Source organism: Gastrolobium bilobum, unplaced genomic scaffold (genome assembly GCF_033153095.1).
Source record: "Gastrolobium bilobum isolate Gb01-03AN ecotype WA unplaced genomic scaffold, APGP_CSIRO_Gbil_v1 utg16185, whole genome shotgun sequence".
NCBI lineage: Eukaryota > Viridiplantae > Streptophyta > Magnoliopsida > Fabales > Fabaceae > Gastrolobium > Gastrolobium bilobum.
In genome coordinates this window covers 838,844-864,247 of record NW_026899733.1, presented here as the reverse complement: position 1 = coordinate 864,247, position 25,404 = coordinate 838,844, and the positions used below count along the sequence as shown (strand labels likewise).

Below are 25,404 nucleotides of genomic sequence, written 5' to 3'. Positions count from 1 at the left end.
AGGTCTTATCCCTCACCCTTAGGCCGGATTAAGTTATACCTCGTTTTGATGTATTAAAGGATTATGTTGCATAAGCTTATACTATACGATGGTCACACCAAACAACTGAAAATGTCATAATGTATAGTATAAGCTTATATTATCATGCCTTATACGTCACATCAAACAGGCCCTAAGCATGTACCATATTTATTGTTGCATGCCTCAATGTTTGAATAATCACCTCAATAAATGCTACCTATCTTATGATTATGGAAAATTCTAGAAGGAAGTGAAGAGACTCAGCTCACCTCCCTATAAAAATAAGAAAACTTTGGTAATAGATGAGAGAGCTTGTGTGATAATTCCTATGAAGAGAAATTTGAGTAAGTGACTTCTTTCAAGAAGAACATTGTAACCACTATTACTAGTAAAGTTTGAGTATAAACCTCTAGTGATATACTAAGGAAAATTGACTATTAAAATCCCACTATTTCATAGTAGAAGATTTTTCTGAACTAGGTCCCGTGATTTTTACTCCTCTGCGTTAAGAGAAGTTTTCTGCGTTAAAACTTATTGTGTGCTTTTTTTCTCTATCTCCATTTTTCTACATTTCTTTGTCTCTACGTAGGGTTGACCTGGTGACTTCAGGCATACCTCCAAATGTCGAGTTATAGTGATTGGCTTGGCATTTGATGATCTATGATTACTCCCGCATTAATTGAGGGATCCTATCCAAACAATTATGATGTGATTGTCGCCTATTTTTTTTTATGATCACCCTATACACCTCTTGTTATTTTTGTCCTAATGCATATAATATTACATGTGATTATAAGAGGTGATCCCTTGAGAATGCAGATGTCAATTTTGGAGATAAATAATGTAATATCTTGTGATGTTATGATTTTTTTTTTTTTAAATGTTTCCTTAAGTGTAATGCATAGCCACTGAAGCACAATTTCCTAGTGAGGATGTTGTAGTATGGATTTCTAATGAGCTTTGTGTCAATAGGATTGTTTTTATGGCCTCTGTATATTATTTGGCCTTTTGGTTTCTCTTAAATACGTACAAAATGAAGGAACGACATTTCTCTTCCCACTTGTTCCCATTTCTCTCTCATTTTTTCCCTCTTAACAACATTTATTCAAATTTTGACAAGGTTGAGGTAAAATCATGAGTTTGAATTCCAATTGTATTAATGTGCGTGATATACTAATAGAAAAACAATGATAAAAAACAAGTAGGTAATATGTGTTTTTGAAAATTGTAAATGGACAATTTTTTTTCGGTTTTAATTGAATTGATTCAGTTTTAAATACCCTTAAATTAGATAGTTTTGAGATTTTTTTTTTTTTTTGATGACCTGAGTATACCAAAATAAAACCATGCAAGAGGACTAGAGATGTTAAAAAAACAGAACGAATCCCATCGAAACCAAAAAAACTAGCTGGAAACCCACAAATTAAATAAATTAAAAAAAACGAACACTAAAAAAAATAAGTGTGTTGGATTGGTTTTTAGATCTAAATGTTAAAATAAAGCCCATGTGGATGGCTATAATACATCAAGCCCAAAAGCAACAATTTTTCTCTGACCAGCTTCATGAGTGGGTGACCCACATAACCTCTACTCCCATGTTGGGCTTCAGTGAGACGTGACTTGGCCAACTTTCTTTAGCTTCTTGAATCGTCCACGGGGCAGGAACAAATTAAATTAAAGGACATATTATTCTATCTATTCTTATTTTGTCTATTTTTGTATCTTTTTCATTATCATTAGATTATAATCTCATTCAAATTAAATCATTTTTTCTTTCTTTCTCCTCAATCCCTCTCACACTTTCTCTTTTCTCTCCTTTCTCTTGATCGATTTGCATAATTTATAACTTGAATTTATATTTGAATTTAAATCCATGCAATGATTGATGGCTGGATAATTTTGCTGGATGAGTATAATTTTTAAAATTCTTTGATCTGATATAATTGAATACGACAGAAACCACAAGAATTTGAATCTAAATCCTTGAATATGATATATTTCAAAATACACGATTACTGCAACGTTTCTACTTTGCTGTTGAAATTTATAATCGAATCAACTTATCTCCTTCTTATTTTGTTTTTCACCTTGAAGTGGGGAAAGTATCTCTATTCTTTCTATGTTACGCCCAACAACAGGTCTGTCAAGTTCTATAACATAGTTTGTTTCTTCTTAATAACCCATTTCAATTTTTTATGTAAATGCTCATAACAACGGTTGAGTTGATGAATTGAGAAAAAAACTTGCACTTTTTTTATGCTGAAACCCCATTGAAGAGAGAGAAAGGGGAGGAGAGAGAAAGAATGAGAGGTAGTTGGAAAGAGAAAGAATGAGAGGTAGTTGGAGAGAGAAAGGAGTAAAATAGTTTATTTTATATTATAAATCTCCACCGTAGGATGAGATTGTAATCTAACAGTATTGAAAGTGGTAGGCAAAGATAGACAAAATAAGAGTTGGTAGAATAACATATCCCTTAAATTAAATTCTCTTTCAAAACCATATGCAAGATATTGGTAAGCTTGCATGGAGGTTTTTTATGCAACTTATGCTGCATCTCCTCTCTTTGCACTTATGTTCCGATGCCAGTATGTTGCGGTGGGGTGTTGGAACAAATGGCTTTCAAAATATGGATTTAGTGTGACTCAATTTTATTTTTTTTGGTAAGCAGTGTGACTCATTTTTTAGTGTAACGGAGTTCCATATTATTTATAAGGATCTATGAATCCAACTCAATAACTTAAAATTTTAGGTCGAGATATAATGTGAGATTATTTATTATAGTTGAAGTAACTTAGTCTGCAGGTGGTGGTGGTGCAGTTCCCAAAACCCACATAACACTCAATTTCAGACTTCAGCGGTTCATTTAGTTTAGAATGGTTGTGTCGCTTTGCATCCATGTGCTCCTATTGTTTACTCTATTTTAAGTTCAAGCGCAGGAAGATTTAAGACATTGGAATAAGAATAACCATGGTTCTTACATTACACCGTGGCTCCTGGCCTTTATTTACTTAATCATCCTCATGCGGAGTGTGGTCACCTGGCACTCCAAGATCTTGCCATAAAAATAAAATATAAAAAATTAATATGATTAATTTCTACATATTTAGTATATGTTTGGATATGAGTATTTTTTTAAAGAAAATAATCTATTTTTTCAAATGCGTTCTTTATAAGATTTTGATTTTAAGATATAGAAAATACTATAGAAACCTTTATATATTGAAATGTACAAGAAGTGTTAGAATAAAGTTTTGACTGTGCAAAATTTATATTACTGTTTCTTTTTCCTGTGTTGTACCCTTAATCTAAATTAAGTCTAAGATAATTTCGAGGACGCATTTTTTACCAAAAGCTCACCTAAAATTCGAATTCAAAAAATTATGATAGAGAATACACCTTTTGCACAAGGTTATTTCCCTTGAATAAGTATCATTACTGTTCTAAGTTAAAGAAGTTATTCCAATATTATGGGAAATGAGGTGAGTAAAACTATTTTTTGTACTAGTTTCAAATAAAATAAGAGTAAAGTACCTTTTGGATACTCAACAAAAATTATGGGATCCATTTTGATCGGCTAGAGAAAAAAAATCGACTTATTGTCTCAATAAAATTCAAAGTAGACTTAGTTAGTTAAAATTGTGGTTCCTCTGAAATTCGAAGACCCATATTAATTCTTCAAGAGGACTAACATGAGTCTATTTTAAATTTTTGAAGAGACTATGAGTCGACTTTTTTTAAGGAAATTAAATTGGACCCATGATATTTATTAAGGACCCAAAATTTACGTTACTCATAAAATAATGTTGTCATTATGATTTCTCGTATCATATTTCTTTTTAAATACTAGTTTTTGTGTTATTTTATTCTGATTGGATTACTTTTATCCAGTTGTTGCTTGAAATTTATTTAACACAATGTGTCTTATCATCACTCATCATTTTAACTATGTTTTTACTGGGTTCGCTTTTTCTGCGGTTACTGTAGATAAGTTATCTGTAGTAAGCCCAATACGAAGTCATTCTAGCCGGAAATCATGGTGTTTTTGTAATTTTAATTTATTTCAGGGTTATAATAGTCTTTATATTTATAATTTTTTAAGATTTCAATGCCAAAACGACGTCATTTTGAGAATAAATGCAGATAACTTATCTGTATTAATTGCAGAAATATTTTTTCCATTTTTAATATTATAGATGAAATAATAAAAATACAATGATATAAAATAAGAAATGTCTCGGTCTGAGAGCATCAAAGAATTTTCCGTGTAAGGCTATTTTAAATGGTTTAGATCATAGTTATTAAAACCGGGCCGACCCTGCCGGGTCGACCCGGGAACCGGTAAACCGGTCATATAACTGGTCTGGTTGAAGTAACGAACCGGCCATGCATCAGAACCGGTGCGACCCGGCCCGGTCGGTTAACCAGTGACCCGGCCCGGTCCCAAAAAAAAAATTCCAAATTTTTATTTTTTTCAAAAAAAATCATAATAGTCATATTTGAATTTTTTTTTTGCTTATTGACTTACATAAGTTATGTACCTATAACACTAATATTATCTCAATTATGTACTATGCATAAAAGTTTGAATTAATTTATAGTTAGAGATGTCTTTTTATGAACCTAAAGCCTCGTATCACGATCATTATATTTTTGTTTGATTTTTTATTTGATAATAATATGTGATTTATTATTTTTTGTATTAAAATATTTGAAATTTTTATTAATTTTTTTTAGATATTTGAGTATGTTTATAATTTTTTAATATAAATTATAAAATTTCATAAAATTACCGGATCATGCGGTTGAACCAGTGACCCGGTACCTCGACCGGGTCAATGACCGGGCCGATTTTAATAACATTGGTTTAGATAAATACACCTTAAGAAATTATAAGGATAAAATTTATACAAGCATCATATATATATATGTGTGTGTGTGTGTATTCTATTCTTGGACAGAGATGTCCAACCCAATAGGCTGGTAAGTTACTCTTGGATCTAGTGCCCTCTCCAAGGTATCTATGGAGGAGATACTCTTGAGTCAAGCAGATCACTGTGCACAGAATACTATAACGGCGTTAGCCAATGGGGTGTGTAGGGGTGTGCATGGATCAGTTCGGTTCGGTTATTGTCAAAAATCGAACCAAATCAGTTTTAAATGATTTGAATTTTAAACAGAACCACTTTTTTTTAAAAAAAAAAATAGTTTTTTAATTTGTCCAAACCAATTTAAAACCAATTTTAAAATCGGTTTGTAGTTCAACAAACCGGCTATCAAGATTAAAACCGGTTTTATAACAAACAAAAAACTTTACATGATAATGGTTCTAGGACGATCTGATCCCTAACGAGAAGGGTAGGTAGATAAGTTAAAACCAACAGGGATAGCAAAAGTGCTTTACATGAAAAGTCGCTGTTGGAATGTTTCAAAGGAGGAACCAGCTTCTGTAAGATCCTTCGTAAGGTTTCGGTAGTGCTCCTTAAGCTTCTTCAACATGCGAACATATTGTAACTTGAGCCACCTTATACGCATCCTCCTAAAGATTCTCACCAGCCCAAGCATTCGCCGCCGTGGCTTCTTGCTACCTAGCCGCACCGTCTGCACCTTCCGCCGCCGGATAAGGGGGAGCCTGCGGCGGGGCTGCCACTGCCACATAGTGGACGCGGTGGAGGAGGGTTGTTGGTGTTGCGGGTCTTGGTGATCTTGAGGCATTGCAAGAGCATGTGGTCGATGATGAGATTGAGGAAGTGAAAGTGGTTTTCGATTTACAAAGAAAAGCGTTTAGAAATATAAAACAAATTTTAGAAACGGTGTAAACCAAAACTAATGGATATCCAATTGTTTTTTGTGGATCGGTAACTAAACGGATATAAAATATAAAAAGTGGTTTTTACATAAAACCACTTTTTAGAAAAAAATTAGTTTTTTAAGTATGGTTCAGTTTGGTTATGGATCGGTTTGGATGTTTTGGACATTTTGAACATCCTTATGTGTGTGTGCACAGTGACAACATAACAATAAGAGAGAGAGCGTAACATACCTTTAGGATTTACCTTGTATTTATAGAAGTTACCTGTGGGTAATATGAATGGGCCTTTGGTGCCTCTGATAAGGGCTTAGGCCTACTTGTTATGCTGTCGTATTAGGATTAGTATCCTTGATGGATAACTATCCGTGCTTCTTACTGATTCAGATCTTGAATTGCCCCTTATTGGGCCTATCACTTAATGAGCCCCTTTTATGGGTCCATAACAGTTGGCCTGCTTACCCAAATTAGTAAGACTATAGATCCTCAAGTCAAGGAAGAGTTAGTCGGGTTCCTTAAGAGTAACTCGGATGTATTTGCTTGGAAATCATCAGAAATCCCATGCATAGATCCCGCCTTTTGCTGCCACAAGTTGGCAGTTTACCCCGGATCCACACCGGTCTCTCAAAAGAAAAAGAAGTTGGGACCAGAAAGGAAACAAGTCCTGGAGGAACACGTGAAGGAGTTGATGGATGCCGGGTTCATTCGGGAAATACAGTACACAACGTGGCTTGCGAACGTTGTGATGGTGAAAAAACCAAACAGGAAATGGAGAGTGTGTACTGATTATACGGACTTGAATAGGGTCTGCCCCAAAGACTCCCACCATATGCCTAACATAGACCAGTTGGTAGACAATTCGGCTGGATTTTGATTATTGTCTTTCATGGATGCCTACTTTGGTTACAATCAGATTCCGATGTACCCAAGGATCAAGAAAAAACTACCTTTATTGCTGAAAAGACCAATTATTGCTACAATGTGATGTCATTTGGGCTTAAAAACTCAGGGGCAACTTATCAAAGGATGATGAATAAGGTGTTTGAAGATCAGCTGGGAAAAAATGTGGAAGTATATATTGATGACATGATAGTGAAGTCATGTGATATGACAGATCATATCTAGGATCTGGAGCAAACTTTTCAAAAACTCAGAAAGTATCACATCCGTTTAAACCTGGTAAAATGCGCGTTTGGAGTCCTAGCTGGAAAGTTCTTGGGTTTCATGTTAACCCACAGAGAAATTGAAGCAAACCCTGACAAGTGCAAAGCAGTACTTGACATGAAAGTACCCCAGAATAAAAAGGAGGTTCAGCAGTTAACTGGTAGATTAGCTGCATTAACCCGGTTCTTACCAAAGTCTGCTGAGAATGCCATCTCATTCTTTAAATTATTAAAGAAGGAAGCAATGGAAGGCTGGAATCCAGAATGTCAAGCCGCATTCGAGAAGGTCAAGAAATGCTTGGCAACCCCACCAGTGTTGTCAAAGCCAGAACCAGGAGATACTCTGATTATGTATTTGGCTGTGGGGGAAGAGGCAATAAGTGTTGTCTTGACCAAGGAAATCGATAAAGGCCAAGAGCCGATTTATTTCATCAGCAGAGCCTTACAAGGTGCAGAGGTCAAATATCAAAAGCTAGAAAAGGTGGCTTTCGTTTTGCTGATCACGGCTAGAAGATTGCGGCCATATTTTCAGGGACATCAAATAATAGTCCTGACTAATCAGCCTATACGGCAGGTGTTGCACAAGCCGGACCTGGTAGGAAGAATAACTAACTGGGAAATTGAGCTCAGTGAGTATGACATAACATATGAAAGTCGGAAGGCCGCCAAGTCACAAGCTCTGGCAGACTTCATAATGGAACTAACACCGTTGAACCCGGAACTTAATGAATCTGGGGATACATGGAAGGTCTATGTAGATGGATCCTCCGACGACAAAGGAAGTGGAGCTGGAATCATACTCGAAAGTCCAGAAGGAGTGACAATAGAACACTCCCTGAACTTGGGTTTCCCAACCTCGAACAATCAAGCAGAGTATGAAGCTTTGATAGTCGGACTAGTGCAAGCTAAAGAACACGGAGCCAAGAAGGTAAAATTCTTCAGGGACTCACAATTGATGACTTCGCAGATAGAAGGAAAGTATCAGGCCAAAGGTCTTCTATTGGTGAAATACCTGAACAAGGTTCAAGAGATGATGGCGGACTTCGATGAAGTGCAAGTTACTCATATTCCTCAAGGGGAAAATTGCTGAGCTGACATCTTGTCTAAGTTGGCAAGTACCAAAAATCCAGGTAACCACTGAACCGTGGTACAACAAAGCATAACTATGCCGAGTTGCGTGATGATCATCACCTCGGCGAATGACTGGAGGCAACCCATAGTGGCATACCTTGAGAAAGAAACATTGCTAGAGGATCGACTGGAATCCAGGAAGCTGGTCCGAGATGCGGCACAATACACAATTATGAACGATCAGCTGTTTAGAAAGGGGTTGCATATCTCCATGCTGAAATGTTTGAACTTGGAAGAAGCAGAATATATTATGGCCGAGATACATGAAGAAATCAATGGCCATCACATGGGAGGCAAAGCTTTGGCTAGAAAGGCCCTCCGAGCTGGTTATTACTGGCCGACTATGGAGGCAGACTCTAAAGAACATGTCAAGAGATATGACAGTTTCCAGAAGCATGCCAAGCTAATTCTTTCACCACCTGAAGAACTGAAATATATATCAGCTTCATGGCTCTTTTTCAAGTGGGGAATGGATTTGTTGGGACCCTTCAAAGCTGCTGAAGGACAATTAAAGTGGTTGATTGTAGCTGTGGACTACTTCACAAAGTGGATAAAAGCAGAACCAGTCACCACAATCACCTCGGCTAGAGTACAAAGGTTCTTTGAACGAAATATTGTCTTTAGATTTGGAATACCAGCTGAGGTGGTAACTGACAATGGAACACAGTTTGCTGATAAAGGTTCCAACAGTTGATGAAAGACTTACAAGTCAAACATCGCTTTGCATCTGCGGAGCACCCACAATCGAATGGGCAAGCTGAAGCAGCAAACAAAGTAATTGTGGACGGTTTCAAAAAATGAATGTTCGACGCCGAAGAAAGTTGGGTTCAACAACTATATTTTGTCCTTTGGGGATACAGAACGAGTACCCAAACTGGAACAAGGGAAACCCCTTTTTGACTGACATATGGTTGCGAAGCCATGATCCCGGTGGAAATTGGAGAACCCTCTTGGAGGAGGCTGAATAGTGTCAAACAAGGCGAGCAACAAAACAGCAAACTGCTCACTGTTGAGTTAGATCTTGTTAACGAAGCCAGGGTGACAGCTCATTGCCGGGATATGATGGCCAAACAGCAAACATCAGTCAGATATAACAAAAGAGTGAGGCCAAGAACTTTTGAGAAAATGACTTGGTATTCAGGAGGGCAGACATTGGCAATAAAAACGCCAAGGACGGAAAGCTAGCTGCAAACTGGGAAGGCCTATACCGAGTTAAAGAGAAGCTCGAAAAAGGAGCGTACGTCCTAGAGAGAATAGAAAGCAAAGGAATTAAGAGAACCTGGAATGCAGATAAGATGAAAATATATTACAGCTAAATCCGGGATCCATCTTCTGAGTTTTGCAATATTTCAATTCAGTTATATTTTCCTCTTTTAGGGATTTAACTAAAGCCGAATATGCCAGAAAATTCATGTAGTTAACAATTTTATATCAATAAATGAGGAATTTTTCTTTTTAAGATTTAGCCTTGTCTTTTTTGATGCATCGATACCAAATATGAGGTACAAATGCAATTTGTCATGGTGGCTCTGATCAAGTCGAAATGCTCCTTATTTTGGTCTAAACACCAAGGGGGACAAGTGACAGTATTGTCTTTACCTTAGATAAAATTGAATTACAAAATTCAAGTTATAACAAACGGTTAAGTCAGTAAAGACAAGACCCATTATTTATACAGACTTACCAAAACGGTTAAGTCAAAACAAACATGCGTCATGGAAAGCGGAATCCGTACAATGCTTTGACCTCGGCCAGGTCAAGAATATAAAACTCGTAAAATGCACAGGTTTAATAAATTTATCTGAGTTGAAAAAATCGACAATAAATATTGGATAAACTCGGATAAAACTTAATGCAGAATTCGTAAAAGCACGGGTTAAAGAACTAAAATCTACCCAAGTTGTAACTCAAGCAGGATGGAAGCAACTCGGACAAGGTTTGAAATAGGTGAAAATTGCCTAAGTTATAAACTCAAATGGAAAAGGTACAAGCTCATTTGTCAAAAAACAATGTCGTACTAAATCTTTAGAAGTGTTCAATGAATGCTCCAGCCGAACACGGCAGACTATGAAAATCAAATACCTAGATAAATGCATCTACGGTAAAGTCAAAAAGTAAGAAATGCAAGACATCAAATCATAAAGCGGAATATGAGAAGATAAAAAAAGGCTCAACGAGCAAATTAAAACCGGAGTAAAACCGGCAATATTCATTACAAATCAAAAAGGGGCTTCAAAAGCCCCACATAGAACTGGAAATTACAAAGGCAACCGGCATCCCAGACCTTCATTGAGTTTTTCCAGCAGGAGGTTCTTCAGACACCACGATCTCCTTAGCGGGTTGGTTAGCTGCCTCGTCACCATCTTCAACGACAGCACTCCCTCTCTCAAATTGAGTAACTGAGTCACCAGCGGGAGAGGCAGCAAGAGGTGGAATGATTTGACCGTTGCTGACATATGCACGAGCATTTAAACTAATTATATTCATAGGCACATCCGGATTAAGTACTTCGAGTTGGTTAAGGGCATTATAGAAGGAGCCGGTGACCGACTTCTCAAGTTCACCCCGGTAAGGTGGGCGTTACCCTCAGCTTCCTTCAAACTATCCTCCATTCTCTCATACATAATCCAGAAGTCCTTCATCCTCACGGCTTCGGCAGCTTACTCATCTCGAAACTTTCCGAGATTTGCCTTGGCCTTTACCAGCTCGGCAGCAATTTGGTCATACTTCTCCTTCAGAGAGGACAAATCGTCCTTCACCTTCAGAAGCTCGGCATATATCTTGGCCCTCTCCTCCCGGGATGCGGATGTCTCATTCAAAGAGCGAAGATACTTTTGCTTAAGAGTCAGCAAAGGCCTCGCCAACCCGGCCATCTTCATACAGCAAAGTTCTAACTTTTCTACCTCCCTAATCTGAGCAGCGGTAAGAGCGGAGGAGCTGTAGAAGGGCTCAGGAGCACAAATCGCATCTCGGAGAACGCTGTTCATTCTTCCCTGCCACACCACGTGTTTCACAAGCTCGAGTGATGGAGAAAGAGGATGAGCTTTCATTGCTTGCTGAGCAGAAGCAAAAGCACCAGCATCAGCAGCGCCCTCCTTATCTTTGGCGTTGCCCGCAATAGCAGTACCTTTAATAGCCGACGTGCCTTTGGTTTTGCCGGGGTCATCCTTCAAAAGATCATAAGCTTTCCTTTTCTTTGGCGACCCGGCAGAGGTAGCCTTGGATTGATTCAAAACTGACAACCAGCTTGGGGGCTCATTTTGTTGGTTCTCCATGCTGGGTACTGCAAAGAAGAAACAATAAGATATAATCATCGAATGCAATATAACAAATATGTGTGTATGGGTTTGGGGAAAATGATCCATACTTAGTTCAGCATCAAGATCCTCCTGGGACTTGAAAAGAAGGGATGCGACACTAGCATGCTTATGCGATTGAAGATATGTACCAATGACAATGGCACTGTCGACATCAGAAGGGCTCAACTGGGACTCTTTGAAGCGGTAGCTCGAAGGGGGAAGTTGATAATGGTCAAATGACCAGTGCAAGGGAAATTTTCCCTCTACATCCTCGGCATTATAGTTATCAACAAACCATACGCTCTTACCGGAATGTACAGAAACTTTAAAGAACTTGTCTTTAAAGTTCTTGAAAGAATCAGTGTGAACTCGAAAAAGTTTGCGACCAGGGATACCTCGAATGGTAACCCAACCTTTTCGTTCCGCCGGTTCACGACCGGTTCGAGGAGTAAGCACTTGAAAAAAGAAAAAGAAAACACAGACAGAAGCTGGAAGAGTAAGATATGCGCAAAAACGCTCAAAAGCTTTAATAAAACCCCAACCATTGCGATGAAGTTGGGTATGGGCTATCTGAAGGTGGTTCAAGAGATCAATTTGAAACTCGGTCAAAGAAAACTGGATGCCAAGCTGAGTTACGACATCTCGGTAAAAGAAAAAGAAAGGGAGCTCTCCTGAGCTCCCACTAGAGCAATCGGGTCGCCCTCCCGTGGGGGGACTATATCGTAGTTCTCTAACTTCCCAATAGGAAGATCCGTCACGTCGTCCGGACCCATCTCGGAAGCAGTATTTAAAACCTCATAAGTCACCCAGGAAAACTAGGATATTAAAGAGGTGGAGGGACGTGGGGAGTATGATTCGGTAGAACTCGACTCTTTTACTAGCTCTGGAAGAGGAGATGCCATAAAACCTAAAACAAAAAAAGAGCTGGATCAGAAGAGAATGGGCATACCTGAGTAAAAAAATGCTATCAGAAGAATCACTAGAAAAACGATGAAGTCGGCAAGTCGGAGATCATGATTGGGTCATCTGCCCCACCAGATGCGGAGGTAGACCCTAGTATATCTCCATGCCGGCAGCTAGCCAAAGTAGACTCGGCTAAAGAGTCACATCCTTGCTCGATAAGCTTGAAACTTAAGTAGACACAAGAGTAACAAGGAACACTTCTTGGGAGAGGGAAAGAATGACGGAAATCCCGAACGGTGGATAAAGGATCAGGATGAATCATAGGTCTGCTAGAAGACTCAGACCCGAGTTGGGGAATTTGATGGGAGGCACGTCTGTTTGAAGTAAGACGACCCCTACCCCGGATTGAGGAACCTCTACCTCGTGGGGGCCCTAAATCCCTATTAGACAACCCGGGCCTCCCCCGAGATCTACCACCACAGCAACCATGAAGCATGGCTTCCCGTTCTTCTTCTTTGGTCCTTGGAATCCCCTAAAGCTAGAAACGGGCATAGGGAGGAATCTTTTGCAAAAAAATCAGAATCCTCCTCCTTCTCCCCCTTACAACACAAAGCTGAAGAAGGAGGGTTTTTCCCCTCATTTGGTTAAAAAACTAAATGACACAAAGATTTAAAATAACAAGGAAGGAAGATGAAGGCAAGGTGATGAACACCAAAATGCCAGAAGGGAAGCAATACACAACCCCTTGAAAGTGCAGACTGTGGGTGTAACGAGAAAACAAAAGAAAATCAACGCAATAGCATATACGGGGCAAAGAATTCAAAATTGAAAAAGCATGCTCGGGTACAGATGATCAAACGCAAGCATCTCAAAACAGAAGCAACAAAAAACAAAAGATGAGTGAAATATCTGTTGAAAGGGATGAACTAGCAAGAATATGGAGAAATGCGTTTGAGACGCTGAAACTCAAAGAAATGCAATTTCTGCACAATGCTCAGAAGGAAAACAAAAGCACGTAATATCAGACGGAGGCTTATATAGGCATGAGTAGTGACCAATGGGGTTACAAATGGCAAAGGTCAGGGTTACTAAGGTCATTGCACTTGTAAGTGATAACCGCAACAATCATGGGTGGTAACCGCAATCGTCATGGGTGGTAACCGCAACAGTCGGGAATAGCAAAGGTCAGGGTCACCAGTGTCATTTCACTTCAAAAAGCAATGATTAGACAACTGAAACGATGCTGCTAATAAATGTGCACGAAACGCGAAAACGGCATAAAACGGCTGCGACACGCTAAATCACGCGGGCAGTAGCACGTGGCAGAAGAGAATGAGTACCACTCATAAACCAACAAATAAGACAGAATACGTACATATACAACTCTCAACCGAGTTAAACGCCTGATGCTTGGGGGAAACTCGCCAGTTGGATCCCAACTACTCAAGCACATTCGTTACCATGTTGCCTATGTAAAAGTATCTCGCCGGGTTCATGCAAAAACCTGTCGACCACATAACCAGAAGGAAAAATCAAGACATGCGTTGTTGTGAAATCGGCAAGTATACCGTTCGTTTCAAGTAATAAAGTGATTAGTAGAGTATCGTTCCCACGAAGATTAATGCACCAAGTACTAGTTTAACTATTCTCCTTAAGTTGGAAAATAAAATTGGTTTGAGTTGTGAAAGTAATTGATTTTGGAATTCAAAATAGAATTTAAAAACAATTAAATTTAAAACAGAAAAGTAAAAAATATTAATTTTGAACGCATGCAAGAAAAGATCAAGAACGTAAGAAAATATTGATGAAAAATTTATAAAAAGAATGTAGCCAGAATACACTTCACCTCTGATCCTCCCTTATATTCCTATATTGTATTTTATAATTAATTAATTGGTTTGTTCAAACAATTTATTATTTCCCTATAAAATAGTTGAACACTAATGTCTTAGTGATTTCAACCCTTTAACCCAATTAGAATTCTAATGTCTTAGTAATTCCTCTTGAATTAAGCATGAAGCAAATGAATTATAAGTCTGCAATTTATGTAAGCCTATGTCTAGGTCATGCACAAATTGTTATTCTACCCTTGTCCAGATTAAAACCCCAATATATCTATTGTGAATTCTAACCAGCCCTATAATTTAGAGTGCCCAATTCTAAACAGGATATGGAAAAATTAACACAGGTAGAATAAAATAAACTAACTAATTAACTTATAAAATACCAATACAGGAAATATAAAGGATTCACATTGGGTCTGTGATCCCAACTACAAAAAGAAACTAGCCAGACATAGCTGGCTTAAACAAATTAAAATAGTAAAACGAATTCATAACAAAGAAAGAAAAGAAAAAGATGAAGAAGAAAGATCAATGGTCTTCAATCTTCAAGTTTTCCGGAATCCTGATCTCTAGCGTGAGTCTCCTCCTCTGAATATTGTTGCCTCTGTCGAATTGTGTCTTGAGTTTCCAAGATATGCCTTTTTATAGGGATGAAAACTATATCTTTTAATTTTCATTATATCTCAATGGAATCTTCACTAGAATTTTCTATCATATCTTTGATTCAATCCTTCAAATCTTCCCTTTTTTAATTTAATGAAAAACTTTTCTTAAAAATATTCAAAGGAAGATTTGATAAGATCTTCAATGATTTAGAAATCCAAAGCAACTTCTCTTGATATCTCCAATTATATCTTTATTAAGCTGAAATTATTGCAAAATATCAGAAATCTTATGAGAATATTATTGAGAATAAAATAACAATTTAATTATAATTCTCATAACTTTTAATTACTTTTAATTCAATTTTATGCTCATATTGACCCTTAATACATAGTAAATTAGAGACTCATCATGCGTATAAGGTATGATGCTTGGGGGCAACTCGCCAGTTGGATCCCAACTACTCAAGCACATACCAAACTCGGTGTACGAATATGTAAAAGTTTTCAGGGGTTGATGCTCAACCTACCGATATAAGGAACGAAGAAAAATTGTCCTTGAGATGAGCTACAAACTCGGAATAGGTATAAGGGCTGACGCTTGAGGGGCAACTCGTCAGTTGGACCCCAACTGCTCAAGCTCACCCTTAATCCAGAAAAAAGGGATACGAGAAATATCTCACCGGGTTGATGCTCAGCCCATCGACATAAGGTGCAAGAGACACCCTGATGGAAAAAACTCCAGAATATAAGGAGCTTGCAAAAAGTTTGCAAAAACTCAAACGCACTCAGCCTAACAAAAAACCTGAAAAGACGCACAAGCAAATTCTCCCCGGCAACCCGGATGCCCAGGTAGCCTGGCTGAGGGGCAACTGTTATGGACTCATATAAGGGGCCCATTAAGTGATAGGCCCAACAAGGGGAAATCCAAGATCTGAATCAGTAATAATCACGGATAGATATCCATCAAGGATACTAATCTTAATATGACAGCATAACAAGCAGGCCTGGACCCTTATCAGAGGCACCAAAGACCCATCCGCACTACCCACAAGTAACCTCTATAAAAATAAGGTAAACCCTAAAGGTACGTTACACTCTCTCTTACTGTTATGCTATCACTGTGCACACACCCCATTGGCTAACACCGTTATAGTATTCTGTGCAGAGTGATATGCTTGACTGAAGGGTATCTCCTCCATAGATACCTTGGAGAGGGCACTAGATCCAAGAGTATCATACCAGCCTATTGGGCTGGACATTTCTGTCCCAAGGACAGAACAATATATATATATATATATATATATATATATAGGTAGGATCCTTTGACACTAGTGTCAAATTTAAAATTTGACACCTCATCTAATAGCCGTTAGATAAAAAAAAACAACGACTCTGATTTGTAAGCATGTGACATCATTGATTTTTTTTTATCTAACTACTATCATATAAGGTGTCAAACTTCAAAATTGACACTGGTGTCAAAGGATCCTACCTCATATATATATGGGAAAAATTTTTGTAACAACCAATTAGGATTACTACCAATGTTATTACCAATCAATTTCACTGTTAGATCGATTATGTGGATCCAACAGTTATATTTATTTTCATCTTTATATGGTTATGATTCGTCAAATTTAAAATTTTATATTTATTTTCAGACACACACACACATGTATACAGGTAGGATCCTTTGATACCGGTGTCAAATTTGAAGTTTGACACCTCATCTAAGAGCCGTTAGATCAAAAAAGATTAACGACTTTGATTTGTAAGCATGTGACACCGTTGATCTTTTTTGATCTAACAGCTCTCAGACGAGGTGTTAAATTTCAAATTTGACATCGGTGTCCTATCTCTCTCTCTCTCTCTCTCTATATATATATATATATATATATATATATATATATATATATATATATATATATATATATATAATATTTTATGCTTGGATTCGTTGTTGTCGTTTAATATCCACTTCAAATGGGACCCAACAAAAAACACAAGCCCGTATATAGGTCAGACTTTTCAGCAAACCCAATGGACCCACCGCCCCATAAGAATGCACCTTCCTGCCCCGGCAACGCGTGCTTCCACTCCACGTCCATTTCTCTATCTCTCTCCATCACCTTTTTTTTTTTTTTTTGGTTTAATTTTATTGTGTATTGTATAATATTGTGAATTCTAGACAGAGAGAGAACCGTAGCCTCATAAGCATGTTGTCATCTTGATAAAGGCAAGAGCATACATGAATCTAATTTATTATATATTATATTGATTTATATACACATATACTCGCATAGTATGCACATCTGTTTGTAAATTAATATCTAAAGCGAGCACATAACGCATTACATTATTAACATAGCACCCACATGGCCAGATAACATCTATAATCATTGCGCTTGGTCTTCCGAGTGATGCTGAAAACCCCATCACATAGCATATTGCACCTATTTTTGCACAGTACAGGTACGAAAATCCATAATAGACTATTCACTCTTTGCTCTCTATCAATGTTATAGAATCGAACAAAAGAATTAAGGATGAGATAAACCCATGATTTTTTTTATTTTTTTGTGTGTGTGTCAAACCAAAGGTTGGATTTGAGATCCTGATGAGAGATACCCCACTTATCGTACGGTCAGGATCAATCTGTCGGCGGCAAAGAAGATGCCACCTTAAGCTCCTTCATATAGGCACGCTTCAATTATACAACAACATTTTATAATGTGCAATTTGTTGTTTATTATAGTACAACAACTGAGACAACTATTTTATGGTATAGAAATTTTAGGTGCATGTGATTCACCTCAGCAGGGGTATGCATGATTTGTCTTGAGAAAACCAAGGCCTTGTGATCCTCAACAATTATATAAATTGTAATAGTGCTAATAATGCATATATTTATTTATTTTATTAATTTAATATATCTGCATTGCTGGACCTGTCTCAGGCATCACTTCCACAAAACTTGAATCACATTGGTCAAGGCACTGAGATTTGTTTGGCATGCCTCTAACCCTCATGCAATAGCACATTGGTTTCTGTGTCTTTTTTTAACAGAGAATCTTAAATTCCACAACAGTGTTGTTGTATTCTATTTAATCTCCAACAGGATACACTGACGAGCCTGATGGGGAATGTGAGAGCATATTAGCATAGTCTTCATCAAATTAAACAAGGTTGTCGCTGACGTTGTGTTGAAAGGAGGAGTTTCTTGCCTTTCCTACATAAGATCTCTTTTTATTCTGTTGTCTTCTTGTTCAGCACAAAATTGTGCTATCCCTTGGCTATTTGAATTCTGGCAGGTTAGAAGCTAGATTCTATTTCTTACAACCTTTTTGCGTTGGAATTCAACTGCTAACTTGCCTTTTGGTTCATATTGATGTTTGTGATACGATTTTTTTTCTTTTTCTTTTTTCATATTCTTCTTTAAATTTACCACCTGATTTTTGAAACTGATAGATGACCCCTTTCTTCCCTTTTGGCCTGCAAAATTTTGTTTCATATTCTATATGTCATCGTTTTTTATTTGCATAACTTTTATGAGTGTGCAACTCTATTGAGCGTTGAAGATGATATGTTGATATATGTTTGGAATTTTATCATGCCATTGGTGTGATAATTTAATGTCAGTTTGCAATATTAGACTGTAGAATGGGTATAAGGCAAATATGGAAGCCTGAAGAAATTTTTTTGAATGGTTAAAGTCATGTATGAAGAACATGGAAAATTACACCTAAATCATTCATTCCTTTAAATCTCTGGAGTTATATATATAGATGGTTGTCTGCAGATAGTTTAACAAAGGTAAAATTCATTATGAAAAGATATAAAAATTAATTTTGGTAGTTGATATCATGAATGAGAGAGAAAGGAAAATGCAAGGGTTAAAAAAAATCAAGTTAATGAGTATCCTTATGGCCCTAACTGTAATGATATTGCTTCTTCAAACATCTTTTGTAAAATGGGTATATGAAAAGAAGAGAAAAATATTACCACCTTGATAATGTATTTAAATATTGCAATAATTGAAAGGATAACTTGAATAATGACATCATGTGTGTACATATACGAGAAGTAATTATTATGGTAGGAAAATTCAACAGATAAAGGTGTCGGAAGATATTTTTTTGCTGGAGTTCATTCATTTGTGGTCGAAAGTTTTGGAAGGAGAGCTAGCAAGGGTACAGACAAATTATACCAAAAGGAAGTTGATGTCATCATTTTGTACTAGTGTTTCAAGGCCATTATAGCCATGCTTTTCATCGAACCATCCTATTTTCTACATAAACAACTTTTCATTGATCAACTACATTCTGTTAGAAATTTCCTCATTTAAGCTTAACTGTGTGATATAACTTATATGAAGGTGGAGTGATATCATAAAGATGCACATCTGAAGAGTTAACTTTGTATCATTGGTTCAAAATTATTTCAACTTTGCTGAAGCTAAATAGATCACCGATGGAGAAGTTTGTTAGGTCCTGTGACAAAGAATACATGAGGATGGCTATGTTAAAACATGAAGAAACTTTCAAAGAACAGGTACTTCTCTCTTCTATTATATAAAGAACCAATTTAATCCAAAAGTTTAAGTTGATAGATGAATGTCACGTTAATAGTTCTATATTATATTTTAACACAATCAGGATAAATAGATAAGAAATCTTTTACAGGTATATGAACTTCATCGTTTGTATCGGATCCAAAAGATACTGATGCAAAATATGGAAGCAAGAGGAGGTGTTGATGTAAGCGAAAGAGCATGGTATTTCAAGAATGCCGTAAGTTTGACTCAAAATGCTAATCATATAGGTGCACAAGAAAAGCTTCAAATGAAATTTGATCTTGAACGGCCTGCAGAGGAGCACATTGCAGAATCAGATGATGGAGTGCTAGAGATCATAGATGAGACTGAGATTGAGTTAACATTAGGCCCCTCAAGTTACAACCGTAGGAAGAAAGCTGAGACAGCACTAACTTCAGATTCAGGACATAGCTTGTCTTCTTCTTCTACTGGATCCAGCCATATAAACAAGACAAGATGCAAGACCCATCATAGCAATCTTACAACAAGAGAAGAATCAAGTGGAAGCATAATACGCCTTGTCCAGGTGCCGGATTCAACCTCAGGGTTCCAAAGTGGAATTAGAAACAGTTTTGAAGAACAATTAAGACAAGAGAGATTAAAACAGTCACCTTGGCTTTTTCAAGTATTGAATCTGAATATGACTTAAAAAAAAATCTAAGGTCAATGTGATATATTTAAGTTTCTGTTTATGAGTTAAGACTAACTTTGTGAATGATGTTTGTGTGGAATGTTCTGCCAAGTTATCAAGTGTGGTGGGGTTTGATAGATGATATCTCGCATAAATTATCACTTTTTTCTGTGTCCAGACCCAATACTGTTCACAAATCACACTGATATTTATTTGGTCCAACAGCCACTCACATTACAATCATCCTTTCATGAATTATGGTGGACGGCCATATGTTGAGTTTATTAAATTCCAACAGTTTAGCACTTTGTCTGAAAGGCAATGATATATTCCATTTTGCTTTTCAAGTCATTTGATTAAGTTCCCACCTTCAAATTCGACCTTTCAATAAAGCAATTTTAGATATCTAGTTTTCCATAATATGACAAAAAATTGTCTATCATTATTCCTAACAGACAGTGAGTCCTTTCTCCCAAGATATCTCTCTAAAGCAACTGAGTCCAAGCTGATATAGTTAGTTTTTAGTTTTTAGTTCATTCCCAATAATAATAATAATAATAATAATAAATTGTGGTTTTGCAGGAGTGAGTGTGGATGGTTTTATGCAATGGCATAAAAATGATTAAAATTTTGGGTGATATATTAATGCAAATAGGATTCATCTGATAATATTGTTTACTTTCCTTAACACATTAAGTGGGTAAGTGATTTCTTTTCTTCCCCCATTCACAAATCACATACTTACTAGCCAACAAGAAGTTGGAGATCAAGGAGTGCCTGTCTGCCATCAGATAGACAGCAGATTCTCTTGCAAATACTTAAAACATCTTTTAACATGTTTAGGTTAGGTCTGTCCCAAATATATATAAAACTTACTACGTTTAATGACTTTAGAATATGCATGAATCGAAACCAAACCATGATCTCTTTCCTTGTTTGATTATTATAGGCTCAGACAACACGGACACTGCTAGGCTGTCACTTGAATTATTACCTTTTTAAAGGCTCTTTTATCGCAAAGGACTAAATAATTTAAAGACAGACCCCACTAACTGCTGTTATCAGATATTGTATTTATCTTATGGTTGCTAGGAATATATACTGTTGTTGTACCGTTACAAGTTGACCTGCCCAATATTTATGAACTCATTAGTAATTTCAATTGTGCCTTAGTTTTGTTTAGAATAAAATGAATATTCCCTGCCTAGTCCAATTTATGCTTTCATTTGTTGCTTGCAAAGAACGAAAATTCTGGCATGTGAAATTTTATATTGATTTATGCACATGGTTGATAGGAGGAACAATGTTTTTTTTCTAACGATAACCTATGTTAGAGTGATTTTATCATTCTTGTAATAGAGCATTAATGCTTCCTCTCTCCGGCTAGACTGTAATGCAAGCAATTTTTCACCACCCTTTAGAAATTACAACAAAGTTCTTGACGTAAGGATCATGATAATATAATCTACACGAGTACAACACAGAAGAAGTAAAACTAGGAAAGACTAGTCCTGTTTTCAAGCCTTTGAAAACTAACTTTTACTCAGCACAATGTCATGTGGAGACTAGGAACTACCAATGGTCTCAAGATATGGAGTGGCGTCGATGCTTATCTAGTTTTATGCGACTTTTAGCAGAGTTTGTGACAGCATTGGCGCGTTGAAAAGGAGAAAGACGGCCAAGTTTTTTGGACACTGAGTTTAAGAATGATTTTCGTGGCAGAGGAGGCTTATCAGCACAAGGTGAGGCATTTACTGTGGGACTGCTAGATGCTGATTTAAGCGTAGATTTCTCCATCTCTTTTAGTTTCATTTTCAGTTGCACTAATTCTAATTTTAGTTCTTCATTTTCTCTTCGTAAGCTTGTGAGCTCATTAGAAACTGGATTAAGCTCAGTGGAGTATACATTCAGCTTTTCATGAATTGAAGGAGATTTCCAACCTACATTGCCAGCCATGGTATCGCGAAGCCGTTGCTGTTCATAATAGAGAACTTGAACCACAGTTTGGACAGGAAGCCTGTCATTTTGAGCAGCATGTGCACAAGCCTCTCTTGATAACTTCTGACAGTCCATCACGCTGCAAACTTTCTTTCTCTCCATGTCACTTAGAATAGGATGAGCCTGAGAATTGTTAAGTTCAATTTTGTTATGTAGCAATTAAACTATGATAACATCAAACTAGTCAAATACTATAATGTGAGTGCTTGTTTAAACAAAGTTACATCAATATAGTACGACCATATAAGTATAGAAACGCACCTTAAGATAGATATCTATGGCCCTATACATCCCATCTTCTGTTGGTCTTGATTGTTCAGGAATTAGTTCAGCAAGACTCATGAATTTTGGAACTGGTAAATTTCTATCAGTGGCTATTTCAGCAAGGTAGTTCTCCATTAGCTTTCCAACCCGACAAATATCTCTTTGTGGAGGAGAAAAATATTCATCATCTGTATTGTAAGAATCATTTCCCATTTCAGATTCTAGGTAATTTATCATTATCCGCTGCACTGTATCTACATCAAACAATGTGTCCCCGGTACATGAATAAGAAGGAATAAGAAGATCATCTAAAACAGCTTGTCCTAACTGCATAGCCATCTTCTTCTCCAAATCAAGCCTGCAAGCAACAGTTGTCTCGAGATATATTGCTGCACGTAACAGCATAGAAAGAAAGCTAACTGACATTGCATTCTTATCTCTTGGCAGAAGGCTCACTAGTGTCTCTAAAACAACCCTCTTCTCCTGCTCTTGTTGAGGTTCAAGCTTCTTCCTTCCCTTTCCAAATATCTCCTGCTCCACACAAAATAAAAAGGTTCAAGATTCAATACATAAAACCATATTTATGTGTAAGTTTTCCATTTTTTAGTAAGGGGTCTTACCAAACCTCTTAGAGATTTCTGTGCATAGAGCATTATAATAGGTCCAATAGCATACTGTTTAAACCCTCTTGCTGTCATTGCAATTAGAACTCTTTGGAAAATGTCAATTCTGAGAACTGTTAGATCTTCAGCCCACCATTCAACTACTGGCCTCTGGTGTGATGCCATGGAAGACACCATTTCATCATTGCTACTGTTAATTCTCCCAGATGAACAAAACTGGCTTTCCTTGGAGGCTATGTATGAAATTGCATCTATGCATCGGTTCACCAATTTTGCTTTCTCTGCAATCTGAAGAAGGTTTTCTGACATATGTAAGATAGATACAGCCCCTGCAATGGTCTTAAGTGCCACTTCATTCAAGTAAGAATCAGTCCTTCCCACCAAATTTCCAACTGCATAATCATCTGTCATCTCAAGATACTCTGCCACACAGCGAAGCATAGTAATATTTTCAACACTTATTTCGAAATTTATCCCATAGCAGAATTTTGCTGCCAGTTCAAATCCTTCTGCTCCACCAGGAACATCAGAGAGTTCAATGAGTGAAGCATCAGCATCACTAGATTCTGAGACGAGTTTCCTTATGTATCCACACTTGGAAACTAATGGAAACTGCAAATTACATTAGAAGATGTTTACAAAAATTCAACAATTATTGACGCCAAAATAAACATTTCTATACTATTAATATTCCACACCTATATGTCTTGCTTCTCAATCTATGTTCCTTATGTAGATGAAAAGCAAAGAAATGGGTGAAAAAACTTTTGGCATGTATGATATGCATATCAACAATTGACTGACAATATTCAAGAACTAGATATAGTTACTCTTCATTTCAGATTAATAAATTTGATCTATGCATCAAATAGTCCGTGTTTGATTTGGTTTGGTACCTTATGTAACGAGAAGGAAGCTTCTCCAACTTGTATAGTGACATCACTTGGAATCTCATGGGAAAAAATCCTGTAATTAAGTAGTTGAAGTCACGTGTTTTCATTTAGTAACTTTCTTCATATCCAAGTAAAGGTTAGCACTTAGCAGTAGCAAATGTACGTTCCAAAAGAAAGTTGGGAGCGTTTGGCATAAGAGAAACCAAAGAATGAGTTTCAAAATATCAGAAGCATACCAATCACTTGTTCTCTTCATGGCACTAGAAATAAGCTGCTTCTTCTTTAGAGACAAGTCACCAAGAGCTGGTGTAGATTTCTCTTCATCACCATCCACCATGTCAATGCAAAAGGGTAAAAGGGTAAGCCTTTGAGACAGTTATAAGCTCACTCGAGATCATCTTTTATACTAATAAATTATATTGGCAAAAGGGTAAAGGAAGCAGAGTGCTTCCTTTATATCCGTTTGAAACTTTTTAGCTCAAAGCTGAACTGAACAAGTAGTATTCGGGAATAACAAGGATAGAGTTAGAACTTACAACCTGAAGCTTATCAAACGAATCATCAACCTTTGTGAATTCATAAAGTAGGGTCTTCTTGCATGCAAGAAAAGCAACCCTATTGAGGGTAGGGTAAGGAATATGAGTGGTACTTTGGACGTTATGAATAAGTGGAGGGGCAAAATACAAGTTTGTGGCATGTGGTTTGTGCTTTAAGGGAGTTTGATTGCAAAGGATGAGATCAGATAGTTGCTTGTTGATTGGTGTCTAATGGGGTCTGTACTTCTTTTTCCACTAGGGAAGTTTTAAGTTACTACCATCCACTACCGCTAAGTTGTCTTGCCTATTGTCCTTTTCATGAAGCTTTGCCTATTATTGCAATCCAATTATGCTAAACTGGAAAGAAAAAAAAACAAATGAATTGCAGAAATAAACATGCATGCTGATCCAAATATTGTCAAAACAGCCAACGGAGAAAATGGTTCACGGACCACGATGGATTGTAAAAAGTGTTCAAACTTGTTGCGAATTCAAATATGACTAGTCTTACGTTGGTTAAAAATTGATTAAGTAAGGAATTATAAAAAATTGGAAGGACTCAAAAAAAAAAAAAAATTGTAGAATTGGAGAATACACCTGTGTGAACTCACTTGGATTTTTTTTAATGAAATTAAAGTGATTGTGTTATAAGTTATATGCATGCAATAATAAATACAAGGGTTCTTCTTTTTGTCCACAATGGAAAAAGTTGTGCAAGTAATATCATCCAAAACATTTCTTACGAATTTAATGGATTAGCATAGTGGTCAAGGAAATATATATGTTATTGAAATTCATCATTTGAATTTGAATTGTAAGATAATTAGTATTACTAAATGTGCGGTACTTTTTTAATAGAACTCATATAATCTAATCATATTAACAATTAATTTAAATATTTATAATAGATACTGCTTAACTAAAATTTATAATCATATATTACTTTCTTGTACACATGTTCCTTCATATTTTTCACGCACGCATGACTCTTTACACGTTATGGTCACGTAACCTCACACTTAATGAGACCCAGAGGCTGAAAATGATTATGACATCACACTTTGCTCACTTGGAAGGAATCTCCAACCTCCTA

General features: G+C 36.8%; 2 protein-coding genes across 3 annotated transcripts; one reads left to right on the top strand and one right to left on the bottom strand.

Moving 5' to 3' along the window:
- Positions 1-17,700: 17,700 nt before the first annotated feature.
- Positions 17,701-20,297, top strand: LOC133293130 (uncharacterized). 2 transcript variants are annotated; one of them, XM_061491667.1, is made up of 3 exons: positions 17,701-18,083; positions 19,148-19,323; positions 19,455-20,297. In XM_061491667.1, exons 2-3 carry the CDS (start codon positions 19,243-19,245, stop codon positions 20,013-20,015), a joined length of 642 nt encoding a protein of 213 aa, XP_061347651.1. In that variant the 5' UTR covers positions 17,701-18,083; positions 19,148-19,242; the 3' UTR covers positions 20,016-20,297. The 2 variants fall into 2 exon arrangements, with proteins under 2 accessions (XP_061347651.1, XP_061347650.1); XM_061491666.1 differs by lacking the exon at positions 17,701-18,083 and having other exon boundaries at positions 19,037-19,323.
- A 1,117-nt stretch (positions 20,298-21,414) lies between these two features.
- Positions 21,415-24,112, bottom strand: LOC133293124 (BTB/POZ domain-containing protein SR1IP1-like). Its single transcript, XM_061491661.1, has 5 exons — positions 24,012-24,112; positions 23,779-23,848; positions 22,880-23,494; positions 22,257-22,790; positions 21,415-22,118 (listed from the first exon to the last, which is right to left on the bottom strand). The coding sequence occupies exons 1-5, from the start codon at positions 24,110-24,112 to the stop codon at positions 21,582-21,584; spliced, it is 1,857 nt and encodes a 618-aa protein (XP_061347645.1). The 3' UTR covers positions 21,415-21,581.
- Positions 24,113-25,404: the final 1,292 nt, after the last annotated feature.